Here is a 20,674-nt window from a genome sequence, read left to right as displayed (position 1 = left end):
GCCTACCAATTTGTTGTCAACTACCATTTTAAGCTGTCATTGCAATCAATCATAGCTACCTATGTGCTTTAATATACTGTACCTATAATTTTCTCTCATCTTTTTTTTTTTTCATTCCATGTAATCTGTTATTTTTTTGTCTATAAATTTTGCAAGTATTTACCTCCTTAAAATTTTCTTAGATTAAGGACCTGCCCGAAACGCTGCGCGTGCTAGTGGCTTTACAAGACTGTAATTACCATAATTGTATCCTCACATTCCTTATGTACATTCTTGTATATGCATAAATAAATAAATAAATAAATAAATAGTAAGTATTACTGAGCTATGTTATGTAACCATGTCGTAACCTAATCTAACCGACCTGACGTAACCCACTTTGTAACCAACGAATTAGGTCAAGTTCATTCCTGTAAAGACCAAATTTTTATGAGAAATCTATCTTGATAGCTGTGCTGGTTTCATGTGCAAAATAAGTAATTCAGTTAATATTTATATGACAGGTAACTAATCAACATGACAGCTTAACACTTTCTAATTTCTTCAACTGCTTCAAACTTGCAATGCCTCTTGTGCTACTCACTCCCCCAATATATGTGCCTAAGCCATACAACTTCACCATTGTAATCACTTATCATCTTGTATCCTGGTGTTATGTTGAATACAAATTTTACTACATTATACCTAGAAATAATCCTCAAATTAGGCTATAATGTACCTGTTGATATTCTTCAAATTTTACTATAATGTACCTACTGTAGTAATTTTCTTCAAATTTTCTTACAATGTACTTGTTAACATTTTTCAATTTTGCTACAAATTACCCACTTAAAATTATCTATTAGATAAAAGTATCTGCCCGAAACGTCATGCATGTTAGTGGTTTTACAAGAATGTAAAAACCATCAATGCTTTGTACTCTCATATATTCAATACACCTTCTTGTATGTATATAAATAAATAAATAATAACTGCATAAACGTCATCACGATGCCAAAGTGTTAATTAATATTCAAAGATGTAACTGCAACTCTTAAGAGGAATGTGGCCGTTCACATGTGGTGAACAAGATACGGTATGAGGATGGACTCCCTGTAGGACTGTACATGAAGCTGGGAAACCATCAGGAGAAAAGTGAAAGGTTTAGAAAAAAAAAAAATGCAGGTTCAGCTCGAATCAGAATATTTCCAAGAAAACAACAAGATATATCTGTTGTTAAAACTTTACTGGTAGGTGACATACCAGGTCAGTATTTCTTCTAAAGGTAAGATGTAACAAACAAGGAGCAATGGTTTCAAGCTCAACAAGCTACAATGTAGGACTGAGAACAGGAGATGCTTTTTCACCCACAGGGTTATAAACCTATGGAACCACCTACCCATCAAAGCCGTAAATACCAAACCTGTGCCAAGTTTTAAAATCTACCTGGAAAAGATCAAGGCAAATAGGGGGGGGGGGGGGGGGACTGTCAACAAACCGCCATATTCCTGTCCTCGTCGAGGCCACTAGGGTTAGTGGCCCTAGTGGTAAATCAGGCAATTATATTCACCAAACCAAAAAACAAGATTTTTCTGTATATAAACAGAGTTAACCAAGTATTTAAACCTCTGATTACCAGTACAGTAGCTGAATAATCAGCATAACATTAAGTTGTAAAGTGTTTTTATCACAAAAAGTAAAAGACCTCTTGATGGACCTTCATCATGATGATACATTAAGGACAGTTTCCAAAAGGCATTAAAACTGTTCTCAATTCAGAGCAAAGAGTGTTCTGCTAACAAAAGCAGACTAATTTGTCAAATTAGCCAACTTTTTTTTTTTTCCATAATGATAGTACATATAGCAATTGAGAGGAGTATAAACTGTCTAAAATATGAACTTGTGCACGTGGATAATAATCTACATTCAGAAACTGTTCCGAAATCAAAATCAACCTAGGAAACCTATCTAGGAAAATAAAAAAATATCCTAGGTCTAACATGCCACAAACCTGCAAAACATTAAGCCTAATATATATTTGGCTACGCTTAGATTGGTTAAGTTGATGTGTTCATTTTTAATTTCATTGTGTTAATTTTGGAACCAAGGTCAGACTTGGTTTACTCCTGAACTAATGCACAAGAGGAGCAATCCATCCTCTTGATTTGTCGCAACATACAAGATACAAAATGCTAACCTAATCAGATATGCACAAACCCCAGCCATCCACCTAACCTAACCTACCACTGCATAGAAAACAAGATACAGTATTTGTGAGCCACTGCTTTTCAACCTATCAACCTTTTCATCCATGTCAACCTACCCGTTCTTTGTGCCTTGGAGAGGCCTCTCCAGACCGACAACCAAGAGCAAAACTCCATAGTCTCCCGAGACTGATGGATGCCTTCTTCTGCTACTTTTCACAAGATCTTTGTATTTTGTATGTTGGGGGAGGAACCATAATGTACAAGATGAGATGTACTAGTTGAGTGGGGAATACTTACTGCCACATGGGCCAGCCAACCTCCTTGGACTCTGGTGTAAGGTTCACTTCCTGGCTCAATGTAGTGACCTTGTACAGGTTCCACCAACCAGTTTGGTCATGCACATAAAACAGGTTGTTGTTCTGGTCAAATGAGGGCAACATGTTGCTGTGTAAAGAGGCAAGAGTTATATTAAACCATTTTATTACATGTGAAGTAATTTTGTGGCCAAATCAAATTATCTGAAATCATAATGCAAGTCTTTACAAAGGAACACAATGAGGAGAAAATTAAAATTTTAACTAAACTTTCATTATGACAATACTGGATTAAATTGCTAAATGCTCACATGAAAAACAGTGCATTCAGTGTTACTCGATAACAGCAAATGCAGATACTAACCTCCTGTTTTTACGAGAGAAAACTATGTTAACCTCGTTCTTGTCACCAAATTCTGCCACACACAGCTGTGTTTCCCACCATGGCTGAAGTATAAAAATATCACATATTAGGCAACTTGTATCTTGATGCACATAATTTCGAGTGCATTATATGATCGTGTGGCTTAAATTTATTGCATTAAGATGTTCAAATCAAATATTAGCATAATCTTGAAGGTTATAATAATAATACAAATTGTCATCCACACTTCCGTGGAAATAGACATTGCAATCGCCTGGGCTCTCGAAAACGTGAACCGTGGACCCCACGAGTGTGAGGCCGAAGCTCTATCGACTGGGCTATCGAGTAGTCTTAATAAGGAAATTTTCCAGGAGGCAACTTCTGCTACCATACTGGAATTGTTTACTTTCCCTTACTACTACTGAAGCTCTAAAGGAATTAGTGATCCACGCCCGCATCATATAAATTGTCATCCACACTTTGAAAATTCCAGCATGGTATTTTGCCTGCAAAAGAGCTTGCCCCCTGCAAGAGCAGGGGCAGCACTCATTATATACCATAAATGATATTTCACTAATGTTCCCAGCTTTGGTTTTAAGTGATTGAATTATGGATATAATATAGTTTGCATGGAGTAAAAATGGCAAATTGCATGGAGTAATTAGAATATGGGGGAGGTGTGTGACAGCAAATTGCAACAAAAAACCAGCATTGAATGTAATTAAATGCCATTTCCTGGGTGAGCCCCGGAGGCTCCCTGGAGCTATTGGGCTAATGTGTGACACATTAGACTGGGGCATTAGTCTATGGAGTTTGATCTACCAAGGACCATGAGCCAGACCCTGGTCCCCCTCAGAGAGGTTGCAAGGATCAATGGCCCTGGAAAACCCTCCTGTAGTTGGCCGTTTTCCTTATCTGCCATCAACTGGGGTTAGGCACCCAGAAAGGTAGGCATAACAAAAACCCGACATGGTAAGAAAAGTACAACTAAAACCTGAAAGAGAGGCAGAACACCCTCCAATCCCAAGGAAACAAGCAAATGCCACACTCCACCTCCTCCCCACAAAAAAATCAAATAATAGGAACAACTTAAAAATGAAATAAGAATCAATGTAATTAGACAAGTAGGATACAGATGACAAGATTAATATTCAATAAGATTATGGAATAAAAAAAATGACAGTTAATATTAGCTAATTAATACCGATTAATATAATCTAAATATAATATAATCTTATAGGTAATTAACAATAATTAGCTTAATTATGACCCCTATAATTAATGTAATCTTAAAGTGTGATCTTAATTAATAATCAATTATTAATCTTAAATTACCATTAAATTCAGAGATAATTGATATAATACTGTTGTAAGCTTTTGCTACAGTACTGAGGTAGATGCTTACGCAGGTAAGTACATGGAGACTTTACTGAAAAGTTAGGCACTTATGGATGAGAGCATTATTTAATCAATAGAGCATAAGACAGCATCTTGGACAAGATTAGGCTCGGTAAGGCTAAGGTCACTCGTGAGATATTTCCAGTATCGACATTGGAAGAATACAGGTTTTCTATCATGCCAAAATCAATAAAGAGGGTCATTAGTTGTTGGTCACATTTATTTCATATCTTTTTCCCGTTCTTTCCTTCTTTACAATGATCGTTCCATTCTTAGTGTAGCACTGCTTGATAAGACTTGGGTTTTGTTTGTGAATTTGACACAGCCTGTTGAGGGAGGATCCACACTGCTTGGTAAGGCACTCATTTACATAAAGATTGGATTTTATGTGCAGCTGATTAAATGAAGTCATACTTCACAGCAGGATTCGCGAGTTTAATGAGCATTTGTCTAGAGCTACCGGGACTGTTTTTATCTATGCTGACAGCCGATTTAATATCAACATTAACATTGTTCTTTGAATTAATTAGGTTATGGGCTACATTACAGCAGTTCTCACCTTGTAGTAGTTCTGGTAGATCAGCAGAGCTAATTATTAGAGTCATGCAGTCGCTGTTGTTCTGCGTCATCTTCAGAGGCCGCTTGGTGCATCTGGAGATTTATTTTTTTTTCTAGCTTTTGAAGGATGTCACTTTGTACCGGTTGGTTTGGGATGTTAATATATTTACCCTCATTTTTCTCTATACAGGAATTCTACAGCACATCTCTTGCCAACAGATTATCTAGGAACTTCTGAATATTCTGGGAATATACAGTACAATATGCTGTACTTCTATGCAGTCTTCTGGGGACAGGCACCTTTCAATAATTACGAACAATGTCTGAAGGGGTTTTAACATGTTTTTCTGCCTCCCCCCCCCCCCCCCAACTCCAAAAACCCCTATTCTGGAACCCTCACCCCAGGATCCTGACAACATACTTTCTAAGCTCAAGGCCATACCATTTGTGGGTGATTCCACTGGATCCACGCAAGGAAACGACCATCAGGGGAGAGTGTCGGAGCAGCGAAGAAATCCGCTTCTCCAACCAGGATTGCTTCATCTCCAGTCTTAGCATCAACCAGGGTCAGGGCATTGCGAGGTTCCTTAGCCTCTCCTCTCTTTACGACTCCATGGTCCTCCGATACATACACCAAGGCTTCCCTCTGAAAAAAAAATCATAGTTAATGGTATTACAACCTAATATATTTGTTAAACCTGAGGATTGTTTTGAGCATCTTTGGTTGAAAGTAGTCATGATGACAGTGAGATCCTTACACCCTCAGATGAAGCATCATTTTCACAGAATACAATTACAATACAGTTTTATGCTGCAGTTTAATTACGAAAAATTACAATTATGCTGCAGAGAACACAATTACTTTGCAGAGGGGGGGAAAAATGGTTACCTTTGGACAATAGATGCCATCAGCATATCTTTTACTTCCAATTTTGGTTAGGCGTGAAGGAGTGCCATCTGGGCCAACCTGCCTGTAGATAGCACCGTTGTCACTATGAGCAAAATACAGGGTGTTGTTGTAGATAGTAAAGGCACCACCACCATATTCATGGACTTTGGTCCTCACATCGTAGTCCTTCGTCCACCGAACAATTTCTTTTGTCTCTGAATAACATTATATTTTATTAAACACAATACTATAAGTTGTACTTTTGGAGTTCTGACCTTGGCATAACTAGTTAATATAACACAGATCAGTTGGAGGAAGGGCCAAGAGAGAAGGAGATTTATAAAAGATAAAACCAAGGATTAAATACAGTATATAATAACTCAGGAATCAACACATGCTACATCAAATAAAGATTGTAATGATTCATTAAACCCATCAGGAGTTGAAGGAAATCATGCATGTTAAGAGTCCTGTAGCACAGTGGTCTATGGCATCCTGGGAAAGGTGTGTACAGTAGTTGGAATAGGGGAGGACCACACAATAAGCTTAAGTACAGTACAGGCTTCCCTGTCCCGGATATCAGAGATGGAGCAGTTAGAGGCTGAATATTTCAATAAATGGTTTCATGACATTTTTATGAAGAATTAGCAGCCAGGAGTGTCACTACCACTGCAGTTCAATGGGGCCAAGTGGCTTTCCATGGTGGCAGCCAGGAAGCCTGTAGGCTTCTCAAGGTTTTCCCAGGACAGCAACTTGGCCTGCCCAAGATGCAAGCCACAACACTTTACTAACTCCCACATACATACCTATTTACTGCTAGGTGATCCAAATCATTGGGAATAAGGAAACATTCCAAAGCATCGCGAACTGCTAGAAATCGAACCCACAACCGATCTGTTTTAAATCTCTCTACATTTTATTTTCACAACCATACCATTTCTACAAGCTATGATAGTTATCAGATGAAGAGTAATACAACATGGCAGGCATCAAGTGATGTTACATGTACAGTACCTGGATTGAAGTGGAAGATGGAACTCTGACCTCCCTCACTGCTCAGCCACTCACACCAAAACACCCATCCTGGAGACAAATACAAAAGCTTTTATTACAAAGTAACAACATAATTTACTAAAAAAAAAAATGTATTTTCCAATAATAGTGTTCAACAAATTTGCATCATTCCATAAAAACAATGTTTCACAATACAGCTAAGAGGGTTAAGCTATAAGAATAGGTTAATGGAATTAGATCTCAAAACCCTAGAGAACATTAGAAACAGACAGAATATGACCACAAAATACAGAGAGGAATATGCAGGGAGGACAAGGACAGCCTTTTTAATTTGAGAAAAAGTAGCGCAAGAAGACACATTGAAGTTGGTAACAAAGATTCAAAGAAATGTAAATAAATATATCATGTATGGATGGATATGTGGAAGCCACCTTTATCCCCAACTTTAAGGCCAGAAAAACAGATTTTGAACATCAAAATAGGTAAATTATAATGCAACAGGTATAAGGATAGTAGGCTGGGCATAAAACCCTAGACCTTGCACCCTTTTAGACTCTTGATAAGTAGGTACTGACAGGTCGAGCAATGACCTAGCTTCTTGCAGGTCAGCGATCAAATTACCGTCCAAGTGGTTGGACACCATACTCTTCCCCCATTCAATCCCAAATCCTTATCCCAAATCCCTTCCAAGTGCTACACAGTATGGTTGTAATGGCATAGCGAGATCTCCTGATAATCATCTTTTTATCTATTTATTTATTTACATACAAAAAGGTACATTGGGTTTGTGAGAGTACATAACATTGCAAAGTCACTAACATGCATAGCATTTTAGGCAGGTCCTTAATACCCGATTTACCCGAGGGCCACTCGTGTTAGCAGATGAGGATAGGAAGCTGGCGGCTTGTCCAAGATCACCCCCCCCCCTTCCCATTTGCTTTTATCTTTTCCAGGTAGATTTTGAAAACTAACAGTGTTAGCATTTACAGCTTCAGCAGGTAGGTGGTTCCATGGATTTATCATGGAAGCATCTCCTGTTCTGTCCTACATTGTGGCTTGTTGAGCTGTTGCTCCTTGTTTGTGTTACATCTGACCTTCCGAAGAAATTGTCAGGATCGACACCCTCCAACTTGTTCAGTATTTTAAGTTTCAATGAGATCCACCCTTTAAATTTAAATTTTGCCCCGAGGGGCGAGTTTATTGGGCAACGCCACTCATCCTGCGAGTGGACACACCGCCATAGCAGAATGTACAACACTCCCCAATAGGAAGAAAACCCGCTGGGTTGTTCATCCTGTCACTTGTACCATCACCTTATAGATGTCAGCAACAGCATTTGACTGACCTGTACTAGGGTCAACCTGGGGTGCCTCCACCACTTTGTTCACTGCACTTGTTGCAACATCACTGGAAATAGGAGACTTCCAAGTGCCATAGGCAGCCTTCTGCATCGACATGACCCACTTTTCTACCTATAAAGAATAGGTTATGAGAATTTTGTAATATTAATTAATCCAATAGAACTTTGTGTGGGATAAGTACAGGTACAGAAACTTAAGTTTGAGGTTCATTTGATATATTGAATATTTTTGGGGACATGTTTAATACAGGTGGGATAACATTATGGTGAAAATCTGACAAATGTACAAGCGCCGCCAGTGCACGAGCGCCGCCAGTGCACGAGCGGCGCCACTGCACGAGCGCCGCCAGTGCACGAGCGCCGCCAGTGCACGAGCGCCGCCAGTGCACGAGCGCCGCCAGTGCACGAGCGCCGCCAGTGCACGAGCGCCGCCACTGCACGAGCGCCGCCACTGCACGAGCGCCGCCACTGCACGAGCGCCGCCAGTGCACGAGCGCCGCCAGTGCACGAGCGCCGCCAGTGCACGAGCGCCGCCAGTGCACGAGCGCCGCTGACACACGAGTGCCGCCGACACGCGAGTGCCGCCGACACGCGAGCGCCGCCAGTGTACGGGCACCACCAGTGCACGAACGCCGCCGACACGCGAGCGCCGCCAGTGTACGGGCACCACCAGTGCACGAGCGCCACAGCTCAGTTACAGCCCCGCTCCTGTGCCAGGCAAGTTCACTACGGGCTCGCCATAGCCCGTGCTACTTGCAACTTTCGTTCCGGGCAGCTTAACCTAAAACACCACCAGCCACCAGTACTGGCCCACGAGCACCACCAGTACCACAACCTCACCAGTAAGCAAGAACCACCACACTGGGCGTGACTGGGCATGAGGGCATGATGACAGTGCCCCCAAGACTTCTATACCCCCAGTACCAGACCCTCCAACCATTACACTCTAAACTATTAACAAACACCTACTACCAAACGTCTGAGAACATACTACAAGTTGTATTAATCACATTCATACTGATCTTGAGAAAATATGAATAATATGTTCGTAATATGCAGTATATTTGTTTTTTTTTAATAAATAGAAAGGAAATGTTTATTGCCAAAAAGGCAACTGCTTCCCTGTTGCCAGCCTGGTGCTTGCCGTTCGTGGAATTGGCATTTCTATTTACCCTTAACTGCCTCGTATACATGATCTGCAAACAAGATGTTTATGTTATAGTCACGAGAAACTGTTTTTCCATAGCCTCGGTTCACTAAGTGGCCTTTGGTTTCAGTCTAATTCTATTGTCTACTTCTATCGTTTATTTATGAGAGTTTTCTCTAAGTTATTTTGTTCTTCTTTACAAGGGGTAGAAAAGTTCATCAATCATACACATATCCAAGCGCCCACATACACGGGGGCCTGATGGCTGAGTGAACAGGGCTCGGGATTCGTAATCCTAGTGTCCGGGGGTCGATCCCCGGCGATGGCGGAAACAAATGGGCAGAGTTTCTTTCACCGTGTTGCGTCTGTTCGCCTAGCAGTAAATAGGTATTTGGGAGTTAGACTGCTACGGGCTGTTTTATGGGGGGGGGGGGGTTGTAGAAAAAAAAATCAGTTGATTGACAGTTGAGAGGCGGGCCGCAGAGCTCAACCCCCGCAAGCCCAACTAGGTGAATACACGTAATATCGCAACTATAGGTGAGTACACGCACTTGGGCGAGTACAATTTGGCAAGTACATTCACAGATTCACACACATATATAATAGAGGAAAATAGATTAGTTAGAAAGGCGGAGTCCAAGAGCTAACAGCTCGATTCTGCAGGTACAAGTACTGATACAAATAGTGAATACACTGTTCTCACAAGCGACTCCTAATCAAACTCGAAAACAGGCTGTTGACCAAACCACATGTAGCGAGTTAATCTTATACTCGCTCCATTATCTCATTATCTTAATAACATAACTAATTAGCACTAATTACAGAAGCTACAATCCTTTCCCCAATTACAGGTAATACTCTTCTTATCTTGGAGGGAGCTGAGGTGTAATCACCATATAAGCAAGCGATATGAGGAATAGCGGACAGTACAATTCCCAGTCAAGAATGTAGCACTTGGTATAGGCAGTTCTAATCGTCTCCAAGACGCTACAGCTTCGACACAGAACAGGCAGCAGACTAGGACCGCATAGAGCTACAACGCTCTCCCTCATAGAGCTCCGCGACTCCGGCCACACTCGGCTCTCTGCTCTGCTCCAGGCTTCGTCTCAACGTCTGCGACACTGCTGTATCCAGGACTACTAAATAAATATGAAACTCACTTAACACTGTGTATCTAATCTACCCAACAACGTAACATAATCGTACGTTACATGCACACACATTAGAAAGTGAAGCGACGACGACGTTTCGGTCCGTCCTGGACCATTCTCAAGTCGACTGTGACTTGAGAATGGTCCAGGACGGACCGAAACGTCGTCGTCGCTTCACTTTCTAGTATGTGGTTTGGTCAACATATTTCAGCCACGTTGTGACTCCTCGTCTGCATATGGAAAACAGGTTGTTGTACTGAAAAAAGTACTGAAGTGGATGAAGGAGCAAGACTGCAGAGTCATAGTAACAGGAGTTATCAGAATGGTGAGAGATAATGGGTGGAGTACCTCAGAGGTCGGTACTTGGGCCCATGCTATTCCTAATATATGTAAACGATCTAACAGAGGCAGTACCTGGATTCTTATCCGGGTTTGCTGACGATGTTAAGCTAATGAGGCGAATCGGAACTGAGGAGGACTGTAATACAAGATAACCTAGACAATTTCCAGAGATGGTCTGAGAAATGGCTACTAGACTTTAACCCTGACAAATGTAAGGTTATGAGGATAGGAACTGGAGCAAGGAGGCCTCATATACAGAACAAGATGAAGGGAAGTCAACTTCCAACTTCTGAGAAAGAGAAAGACTTGGAAGTGGCCATAACTGGATATCTAACACCAGAGGCACATATCAGCAGGATAACGAGGGCAGCCATACTGGCCAACGTCCCGTTATCCTTCACCAACTTGGACAACGAGCCCTTCCGTACACAGTATACAACCTTCGTGAGACCTGTTACTGAGTATGCAGCACCAGCATGGAAGCCCTACCTAATGAAACGCAAAAGAAACCGAAAATTACAAAAATATACAAGAAGGCCCGTTCCTGAGTCATGAAGACTGAGGGAACTGAACCTCACTACACAGGAGGAAAGAAAGAGCAGACATGATAACGATGTACAAGATACTAAGGAGGTACTGACAAAGTATATAGAAGCCATGGTCAAATAAAGGAACAGTAGAACGAGAGGACATAATTAGAAACTGTAAAAAAACATATGAATCACACACAAGCCAGAGAGAAGTTTGTCAGCCTCGTAACAGATGAGGAAGTTGTCGAAGCCAATACGATTCACAGCTTTAAATATTAAATGTAAATAGGTAAGAACAACGAGAGAAAAAGAATCACTGCATTGAAACTTTAGCGGAAAAGTTAGGAAGCTAGGAAGCAGGAAGTTTGCCCGAAACGCTTTGCGTATTAGTGGCTAAAAAATCCTGCACCGTCCAAGTGGTTGGGTACCTTTCCTTTCCCCCCATCCCATTCCAAATCCTTATCCTGACCCCTTCCCAGTGCTATATAGTCGTCAAGGCTTGGCGCTTTCCAGACAATTCCATTCCCTTCCCTATAAATCTATCAATTTTTGTAAAATCTCTTGTATGTATGTACCTTACCTGAATAAACATTTATTTATTTATCTATTTATTTATTTATTAAAGGAGGAGCTTTAGAGCCGACGTTCGACCTTGAACGCGTAAGTAGGCGAGTACACCCACCCACCTATAGCTAGAGCTGTCCTCAAGTTTCCCTTGTGAATATATGCTCAACAACGTATAAGACAAAGTATACTTAGTTTTGTCAACTGTGTATATATACTCAGGAAGCCTGAGTATATAATTATTCCCGTGGTCAGGGACAGGAAGCCGGTGTATTTGTATATATACGTTAGGCTTGTATGGAGGTTCCTCCACTAAGGTCGACCCTTACATTAACTTTCCCCAGAATATAACCCCAATAACAGTAGCCTAACGCCTCGTGTACCTATTTCTGGTTAGGTGAACAGCGGCATTATACCAAAGAAAACTTGCTCAATCATCTCTATCCCGCCAGGGAGTCGAATGCAATATCCCTGATTGTGAGTCCAGAACGAAGCCTACTCTACTACGAGGCTACAGCTTCTAGCAAACAAACATTTTTTTTTAATCTTGCTGTATTGTAAACAATCAATTATGTAATTATGTTACCTTGAAGTTACTAGCTGATGAGTATAAGCTCCCGAGGGTGGCTTCATTAGCCCTCCTGAGGTATTAATAATATGGATCTTAAGGCCAACTACACAAGCCAAGAGCGACCTTGTACCGTACTTCTCGGTCAAGATACCGTACTATACTCATTATCTCGCGTTGCCGGCACGACTGCCAGGTTACACTTTTGTAGGCGATAAACCTTGATTTATTTTATACTTTTTAAAAGATGTTTGGTCTCAGAATACTTTGTTTTGTATTCATTAATATGAGTTTTTTTTAATTATTAAATTGATAGAGAGTATATGTAAATAGTTTAAAATCCTTAGTTTGTTCATTCGTGCGTCTGGCAGTTATTTTCATCACACCTGTACGAGACATATCGTACACAAGACGGTTTGTCAAACTATTTTAAAATCTGTAGAACATTACCAAATCTAACCTAATACAAGTTAACTTAGCCTTACTGAGCCTAACATTAGTTAAACTACCTAATACAGCCTAATCAGTCGATATATACCCTTTTAACAATAAGAGAACAAACTGTCGAATCATCACGTATACGATTTGACCATACATTATCTTTATATAATTAGAGTTAATAAATTATGACGTATATATTTATATATACAAGAGTTCTTACATTCTTGTACAGCCACTAGCACGCGTATATAGCGTTTCGGGCAGGTCCTTAATCCCATGTTCCCCGGAATACGGCCTGCCAAATCGTTTAACAACCAGGTACCCATTTTACTGTTGGGTGAACAGAGGCTACAGTTAAGGATTGGCGCCCAGTCAATCCTCCCGGCCAGGATACGAACCCAGGACAAAACGCTCGCGAAACGCCAGGCGAGTGTCTTAACCACTACATCACGTGGACTACATCGAATACATCGTGATAGATCGAATGCATCGTTGAAGAGTCGAAGTTTAATCATTATTTTCAATAAAAATATCTTCATTCATAAAACAAATTTACCAAAGGATATTAAAGAATACCTAACCCAGCGAAGCCTAACCCAGCCTAGCCTAACCTAACCCAGCCTAGCCTAACCTAATCAAGCCTAGCCTAACCTAATCAAGCCTAGCCTAACCTAACCAAGCTTAGCCTATCCTTACCCAGCCTAGCCTAACCTAACCCAGCCTAGCCTAATATTGGTCGATGACATTACAAATAAAAACAGGAAACAGGCTTCGTACAAAACCTCTGTGTACAATTTGACTGCAGAATATTATACTGTACATCAACATCATTCGGTCTGTCGGGTTAAGTGCCGCTAGATCTGGCAAATAGACCGCATGACCGCATAACCAACTTGACCCCCGACAAAGGAAACTAGAGTATATTAAGGAAAACTACCAAACTATATTTTTTTCTCAGTATTGACCATAGAAACTGGTCTTCACAGAATGGCGTCAAGGAGATGTAATTTTTTTTATTAACACATTTAGGTACATCTGCATTTGTGCAGCTACCTTAGACTATATGAAGGGGAGTACAGTGTGTCAAAAAACTAGCTACGTGATGCTAAAAATCCCCATCACACAGGATAGTTAGTCATACAGGGCCATGTGATAAGTAGTCTGCACTGGCAGACTCCGGAAGAATTTTGAGGATAACATCAACACAAGATTGAATAAGGAAACAGTGGTAATAAAAGCCCCCATCTCGCAGGATGGTTAGTCATACAGGGCCATATGTTTAGTAGCCGGCACTGGCAAATTTTGGGTACACTGTGAGGATATCTTCAAGAATACGAGAGTGAATAAAGTAATTGCAGAGCTCCAGGTACCTCATGCCAACTGGTCTGAAAGGTCTAATAACTGGGCATTCAGTGATGTAGTGCGGGAGATCATGCCGTAGTTCCTGCTCACAGAGTTTGCACCTGGAGTGCTCAGGATTGGGAGATCCGTCACCTGTAGCCACCTGCCACAGGTAACGGTAGCCACCTGCCACATGTAACGGTAGCCACCTGCCACAGGTAACGGTAGCCACCTGCCACAGGTAACGGTAGCCACCTGCCACAGGTAACGGTAGCCACCTGCCACAGTTAACGGTAGCCACCTGCCACAGTTAACGGTAGCCACCTGCCACAGGTAACGGTAGCCACCTGCCACAGGTAACGGTAGCCACCTGCCACAGGTAACGGTAGCCACCTGCCACAGGTAACGGTAGCCACCTGCCACATGTAACGGTAGCCACCTGCCACAGGTAACGGTAACCCAACCTGATCCTGGCAACCACTGTGTCGCACAGTCTGGTCGACTTTATATACTAGTGCTTTCAGGTCGTTGGGAATCAGTAAATTCTCTCCTATGAAACCTGAGTGTTAGAAACAATATAATCTTGACAGCAGAGATGGGGATACCAAGATCTAACTCAAGGCTGGTCTATGGGATGTAAACTAGTCTCCACAGGAGGGGGGGGGGGAAGTATCCGGATAGATGGCGTGATCTAGCCACAATAATGACACCAGCACCATCACGCCAGGAGGGACTTTTACCGGAGCGAGGCTTCAAGTCTCATTCTTTCCGGTTAGATGGTCCACGTTAAGGGGCCCTTGTACGCCTTATCTAACACGCCACCGCCCTGGCTCGGGTCCCGTGGCGCAGTGGTCTACGTCCTCGCCTCACAGTCATGGGTATAGTTCGGTCCAGGGTTGCCAGATCTAAATTGCTGAAAGTAGCGAGCTGACGGTCTAAAAGTAGCGAATTTGTAATAAGACTAGCCCAATTTTTTTTAGTGAATGATATGGGTTTCAAAGTAATATATTTTGATATATAGAGTACACTACACGATGTTAATTGTTTTATTAATATTATTTCTGCACATACACACACATATTATATATATGTATATATATATATATATATATATATATATATATATATATATATATATATATATATATATATATATATATATATATATATATATATATATATATATATATATATATATATATATATATATATATATATATATATATATATATACGTGTATTTACCTAATCAATCAATGTACTCATTGTACTCAATCAATGTACTCATTGACTTTGTGCGCCCTTTGAGGGACTTGAAGTAGAGGGGGTAGAAATAGCCATAGCTACTCTATCCCTTTGAGATGTCTTTTTTTTATTGTCTCAATAAACATACTTGAACTTGAAGTGGACTTTAATGTTTTTTTCGGCATTATCCGTATCCTGATCCCTTTCGAGTGCTATATAGTCGTAATGGCCTGTCGCTTTCACTTGATACTTCCCCCACCCCCCTGAATAATATTACGAGAGCAGTATTTACGGGCTATTCATGCCCGTGCCACCTCTTGGGTGGCTTAATCTTCATCAATCGAGAGCAGTACGTCCTAACCAGACGTTATATGATGATATCCTGAACAGTTGATAAATAAAAGTAATTGCGGAACTCCAGTTATCTAATACTTATCATAAATGGTATAAAACCTTATCATAAGCCAAGGGATTTGTAGATCAGTGTTTAAAGGGAATTCGGAAGGAATAATGATACAGCTGATGCCATCTGTCGGCAGAAGAGAACACTATCAACTGGCTGGTCAACAGTAGCCATAAGGTACAGCTTACGCCATCTGTTGACATCAAATTACACTTATAACAAATTACCCCACAAAATACAACTAGCGCCATCTCTTTTTTTTCCAACGCACTATAAATAGCCAAACAGCAACCCATAAGGCGGGTTGTTGTGCTCGGGTAGGAGGTTCCTGGCTCCGCCCACAAGTGGTATGGGGTGCATAATAAATGATATATCATTGGTAGATATTCTTTGTTGACATTCACTCAACAGTCAATCAGAGGAAGGGATCAGCTAAAGGCTCCATCCGCTTTTTTTTTTTTTGAGATATATACAAGAGTTGTTACATTCTTGTACAGCCACTAGTACGCGTAGCGTTTCGGGCAAGTCCTTAATCCTATGGTCCCTGGAATACGATCCCCTGCCGCGAAGAATCGTTTTTTCATCCAAGTACACATTTTACTGTTGCGTTAAACAGAGGCTACAGTTAAGGAATTGCGCCCAGTAAATCCTCCCCGGCCAGGATACGAACCCATGACATAGCGCTCGCGGAACGCCAGGCGAGTGTCTTACCACTACACCACGGAGACTGCAGAATACTTAATAAATCATCTTAGACTTAATAAATCATCTTTATTCAGCACACCATCCTTGCTTATGACATTCTGCTTCAACTTTAATCTACCTAAAAAGTGAAATGTTAAGTATTTAAAAGTATTAATATAGTGATAATTAAATACTGCAGGATGTAACGGGTGTTACAGAAACATGGGTTGGCTACCTAGCTTGTGACGTCATCAGTGGGAGTTGCCTCACACAAATAATATCGGCGATACAATGCCTCCGTCCTCTTATTGCTCTACATTATTCAGTTAGATGGAAATTTCTGTCTTGTATAAAACAGAAATTGTTGTTCTTTTGTACAACAACAACAACAACAACAAGGTTATTGAGCAAAAGGACGTATTTCTTATTTTGTATTTTATTCATATAAGCGTTGGCATTCCCCGCAACAGCCAATCACAGGAAGGTATTTGTTGGAAACTGCCTTCGACAAAGTTGATTCCTAATGAACTCTAACAATAAATTTGTTTAATAAACGAGTATTTAGGGTCAAGCTACAGATGAACATTATAGGATAACGGTGTTTTAGCTTGCAGCTTCGTTAGACAGAATCCCTGGTCTTAATTTCAAAAATAAAGAACTAGAAAGCGTATTTTATTGCTAACTTTTCGAGAAATAAATCCCAGCCTCATATTTACGAATATTTATGCATTGATTTTTTGGCTTAAGTTCTTATCATAATCCCTTTTGCAATCTCAACACCATCTGGCTCGTATCTTGCAACTATCTTCGTTACTTAGCCTCAAAACCTTACATTTGTCTTACATATCCTCAACAGTAGATAAAAAAAAGTAATTGCAGAATTCTAGTTACCTAATACCAGCATGGTATAAAACCTTATTATAAGCTACCAGACATATAGATCAGTGTTTAAAGCAATAATAATACATTATTATTAATGTAATAGTATTATTAAAATAATAATAATACAGCTAATGCCATCTGTCGGCAGAAGAGAACACTATCAACTGGCTGGTCAATAGTGGCCATTAGATACAGCTTACGCCATCTGTTGACATCAAATTACACTTATAACAAATTACCCCACAAAATACAACTAGCGCCATCTCTTTTTTTTCCAACGCACTATAAATAGCCAAACAGCAACCCATAAGGCGGGTTGTTGTGTTCGGGTAGGAGGTTCCTAGCTCCACCCACAAGTGGTATGGGGTGCATAATAAATGGCATATCATTGGTAGAAACTCTTTGTTGACATTCACACAACAGCCAATCACAGGAAGGGATCAGCTAATCCATTTAATAAATCATCTTTATTCAGCACACCATCCTTGCTTATGACATTCTGCTTCAACTTTAATCTACCTAAAAAGTGAAATGTTAAGTATTTAAAAGTATTAATATAGTGATAATTAAATACTGCAGGATGTAACGGGTGTTACAGAAACATGGGTTGGCTACCTAGCTTGTGACGTCATCAGTGGGGGTTGCCTTGACACAAATAATGATACGCTGCTCTGCCCTCTTATTCGAGTAAATTATTCAGTTAGATGGAGATTTCTGTCAGGAGCAAAACAGAAATTGTTGTTCTTTTTCACAACAACCTTGTTGTTGTGCACAAGGACCTATTTCTTAGTTTAAATTTTATTCATAAAAGAGTGTTGGTATTCCCCGCAACAGCCAATCACAGGAAGGTATCTCTGGAAGCTCGGCCTCCTAATGGACTCAGCACATCGCTCTAGCTCATGGCTCTCTGTTTCATCTCTTGTATATACAAACTATGACTTTTTCCGATTACTGTTATAATTAATAATATGATATAAAAGTTTTTACACAAAATGGCTAAATTCTGCCATTAAATGGACTTATACATACAAACATACACCAATTTATTACCATTCGTCCATTATTAATTTCAAATGTAATGTATACTGTCTAGTTTTTTCCTCTCGCCATTACTTGGTGCAATATTTGAAAGTTGTCTATTTATTTATCGATCTATCTATTATCTTGTATTTATATTTACAAGTTTCTGTGCTTGGAAGACAACTCTTGCATTGAATTGGGACTAATTTAAGAAATGATATTATTTAGTATTAATTAATATTTACAATTATTATTAATTACAGTTATTTATAGCTTAGTTACTTTCATGTAACTCGCAATCGTACATTCTTAACATTAATAGCCCAAATTAGCACATCTTGCTTTTAAATTAGCCCAAAAAGTAGCAAGTAGCGAAATTAAAAATTTAGGAGCGCCGGGCTCTCAAAAGTAGCCCAATTCGCTATTTGTAGCCCAATCTGGCACCACTGGTTCGGTCTGAGGTTAGAGCCCCGTGGCGCAATGGTCTACGTCCTCGCCTCACAGTCATGGGTATAGTTCGGTCTGAGGTTAGAGTCCCATAAGGCAGTATTCTACGTCCTCTACGAATCCAGGATCCTGGGATCGATCCCCCACGCGGAATAGAGCCGGTTTGATTCGTATCCTTTCATCTGAAAATCCCTATTCACCTAGTAGTATGATCATTAGTCCGAGAAATCAATACTGTGTCGGCTTTAAATGCATTAAACCACACGGATTTTGACGCCATGGTGGGAAGGTATAGGTTAAGTAATAATTGTAATTAAGAAGCAATACCATGCTTATCTTAACATACTAAGAAGGTTAGGTGAGGTCAGTGTTTTCTATGAAGCTTTTCAAGGTAAACTAAAATATTCACAATCAATTAGTATGTCACATATGCACTTATTAAATAAGCCAATATTGACTATAAGCAAGTGCGAGAACGGAAGCACAACAACAGTGACGCACCACAAGGCAGTGAAAAGTTTTTTTTAATAATTTTGTTTCGTATAATTAGTTACTTGAAAAAAACAAATATTATATAAAAGTAGGAATATTAATAAATAACTTTTAAAACAAATAAATAGGAATAATAACAAATAAATAGGAATATTAACAAATAAAATGGGAATATTAACAAATAAATAGGAATATTAACAAATAAATAGGAATATTAACTAATAAATAGGAATATTAACAAATAAATAGGAATATTAACAAATAAATAGGAATATTAACAAATAAATAGGAATATTAACAAATAAAATGGGAATATTAACAAATAAAATGGGAATATTAACAAATAAATAGGAATATTAACAAATAAATAGGAATATTAACTAATAAATAGGAATATTAACAAATAAATAGGAATATTAACAAATAAATAGGAATATTAACAAATAAATAGGAATATTAACAAATAAATAGGAATATTAACAAATAAATAGGAATATTAACAAATAAATAGGAATATTAACAAATAAATAGGAATATTAACAAATAAATAGGAATATTAGCTAATAAATAGGAATATTAACAAATAAATAGGAATATTAACAAATAAATAGGAATATTAACTAATAAATAGGAATATTAACAAATAAATAGGAATATTAACAAATAAATAGGAATATTAACAAATAAATAGGAATATTAACAAATAAATAGGAATATTAACAAATAAATAGGAATATTAACAAATAAATAGGAATATTAACTAATAAATAGGAATATTAACAAATAAATAGGAATATTAACAAATAAATAGGAATATTAACAAATAAATAGGAATATTAACAAATAAATAGGAATATTAACAAATAAATAGGAATATTAACTAATAAATAGGAATATTAACTAATAAATAGGAATAATCTATATAAATAAAAATGTAGATGTTCGTTTGTTCAAAATCGCAAATCTCCGAAAGTTCTTCACCGATTGCTTTGAAATTTTGACACAATGTTCCATTCGCATATGAGCGGGTTTTTATATACCTACTATATAGATGTCACATCTGCGTTAGGTAAAAATATGCATTTTTTTTTGTAAACAGCACTATCTGTTGCACGTAATAGCAACACACGCTGTACTAAATATGTTACGATTCCATTGCAATGTTTTCGATTGCATTGATAAATTGAATTTTCATAGATTTTGATTTTATTTTTATTTGATTTAATTATTTTGTGTGATATTGCATTGGAATTGACCTGTGTTGTTTACCATACCGTTCATTTTGTGTGTATAATTTATTTTTTATTTTTTCATTGTTTTTCATTTCGTTTTTTA

The 20,674-nt window shown here is 39.1% G+C and overlaps 1 protein-coding gene across 5 annotated transcripts in view; it reads right to left on the bottom strand.

Moving 5' to 3' along the window:
• Positions 1–12,551, bottom strand: part of LOC123746586 (uncharacterized) — a 41,777-nt gene extending 29,226 nt beyond the window's left edge. For 2 of the 5 annotated variants that reach the window (XM_045728214.2, XM_069318369.1), the window contains exons 1-7: positions 12,404–12,551; positions 8,069–8,195; positions 6,724–6,792; positions 5,710–5,924; positions 5,263–5,466; positions 2,865–2,947; positions 2,484–2,630 (exon numbers count right to left, since the gene is read on the bottom strand). In XM_045728214.2, the coding sequence (XP_045584170.1) occupies positions 2,484–2,630; positions 2,865–2,947; positions 5,263–5,466; positions 5,710–5,924; positions 6,724–6,792; positions 8,069–8,180 (830 nt within the window). In that variant the 5' untranslated portion in view covers positions 8,181–8,195; positions 12,404–12,551. Of the gene's footprint in view, positions 1–2,483; positions 2,631–2,864; positions 2,948–5,262; positions 5,467–5,709; positions 5,925–6,723; positions 6,793–8,068; positions 8,196–8,923; positions 9,021–10,123; positions 10,295–12,403 lie in introns of those variants that run through there. The other 3 variants (XM_069318368.1, XM_069318367.1, XM_045728213.2) reach the window with 2 other exon arrangements.
• Between the last annotated feature and the right edge of the window lie 8,123 nt (positions 12,552–20,674).

This window comes from Procambarus clarkii, chromosome 90 (assembly GCF_040958095.1).
Source record: "Procambarus clarkii isolate CNS0578487 chromosome 90, FALCON_Pclarkii_2.0, whole genome shotgun sequence".
Classification (NCBI taxonomy): domain Eukaryota; kingdom Metazoa; phylum Arthropoda; class Malacostraca; order Decapoda; family Cambaridae; genus Procambarus; species Procambarus clarkii.
Note: the sequence above shows the minus strand (reverse complement) of the source record. Positions and strands in the feature narration are given on the sequence as shown.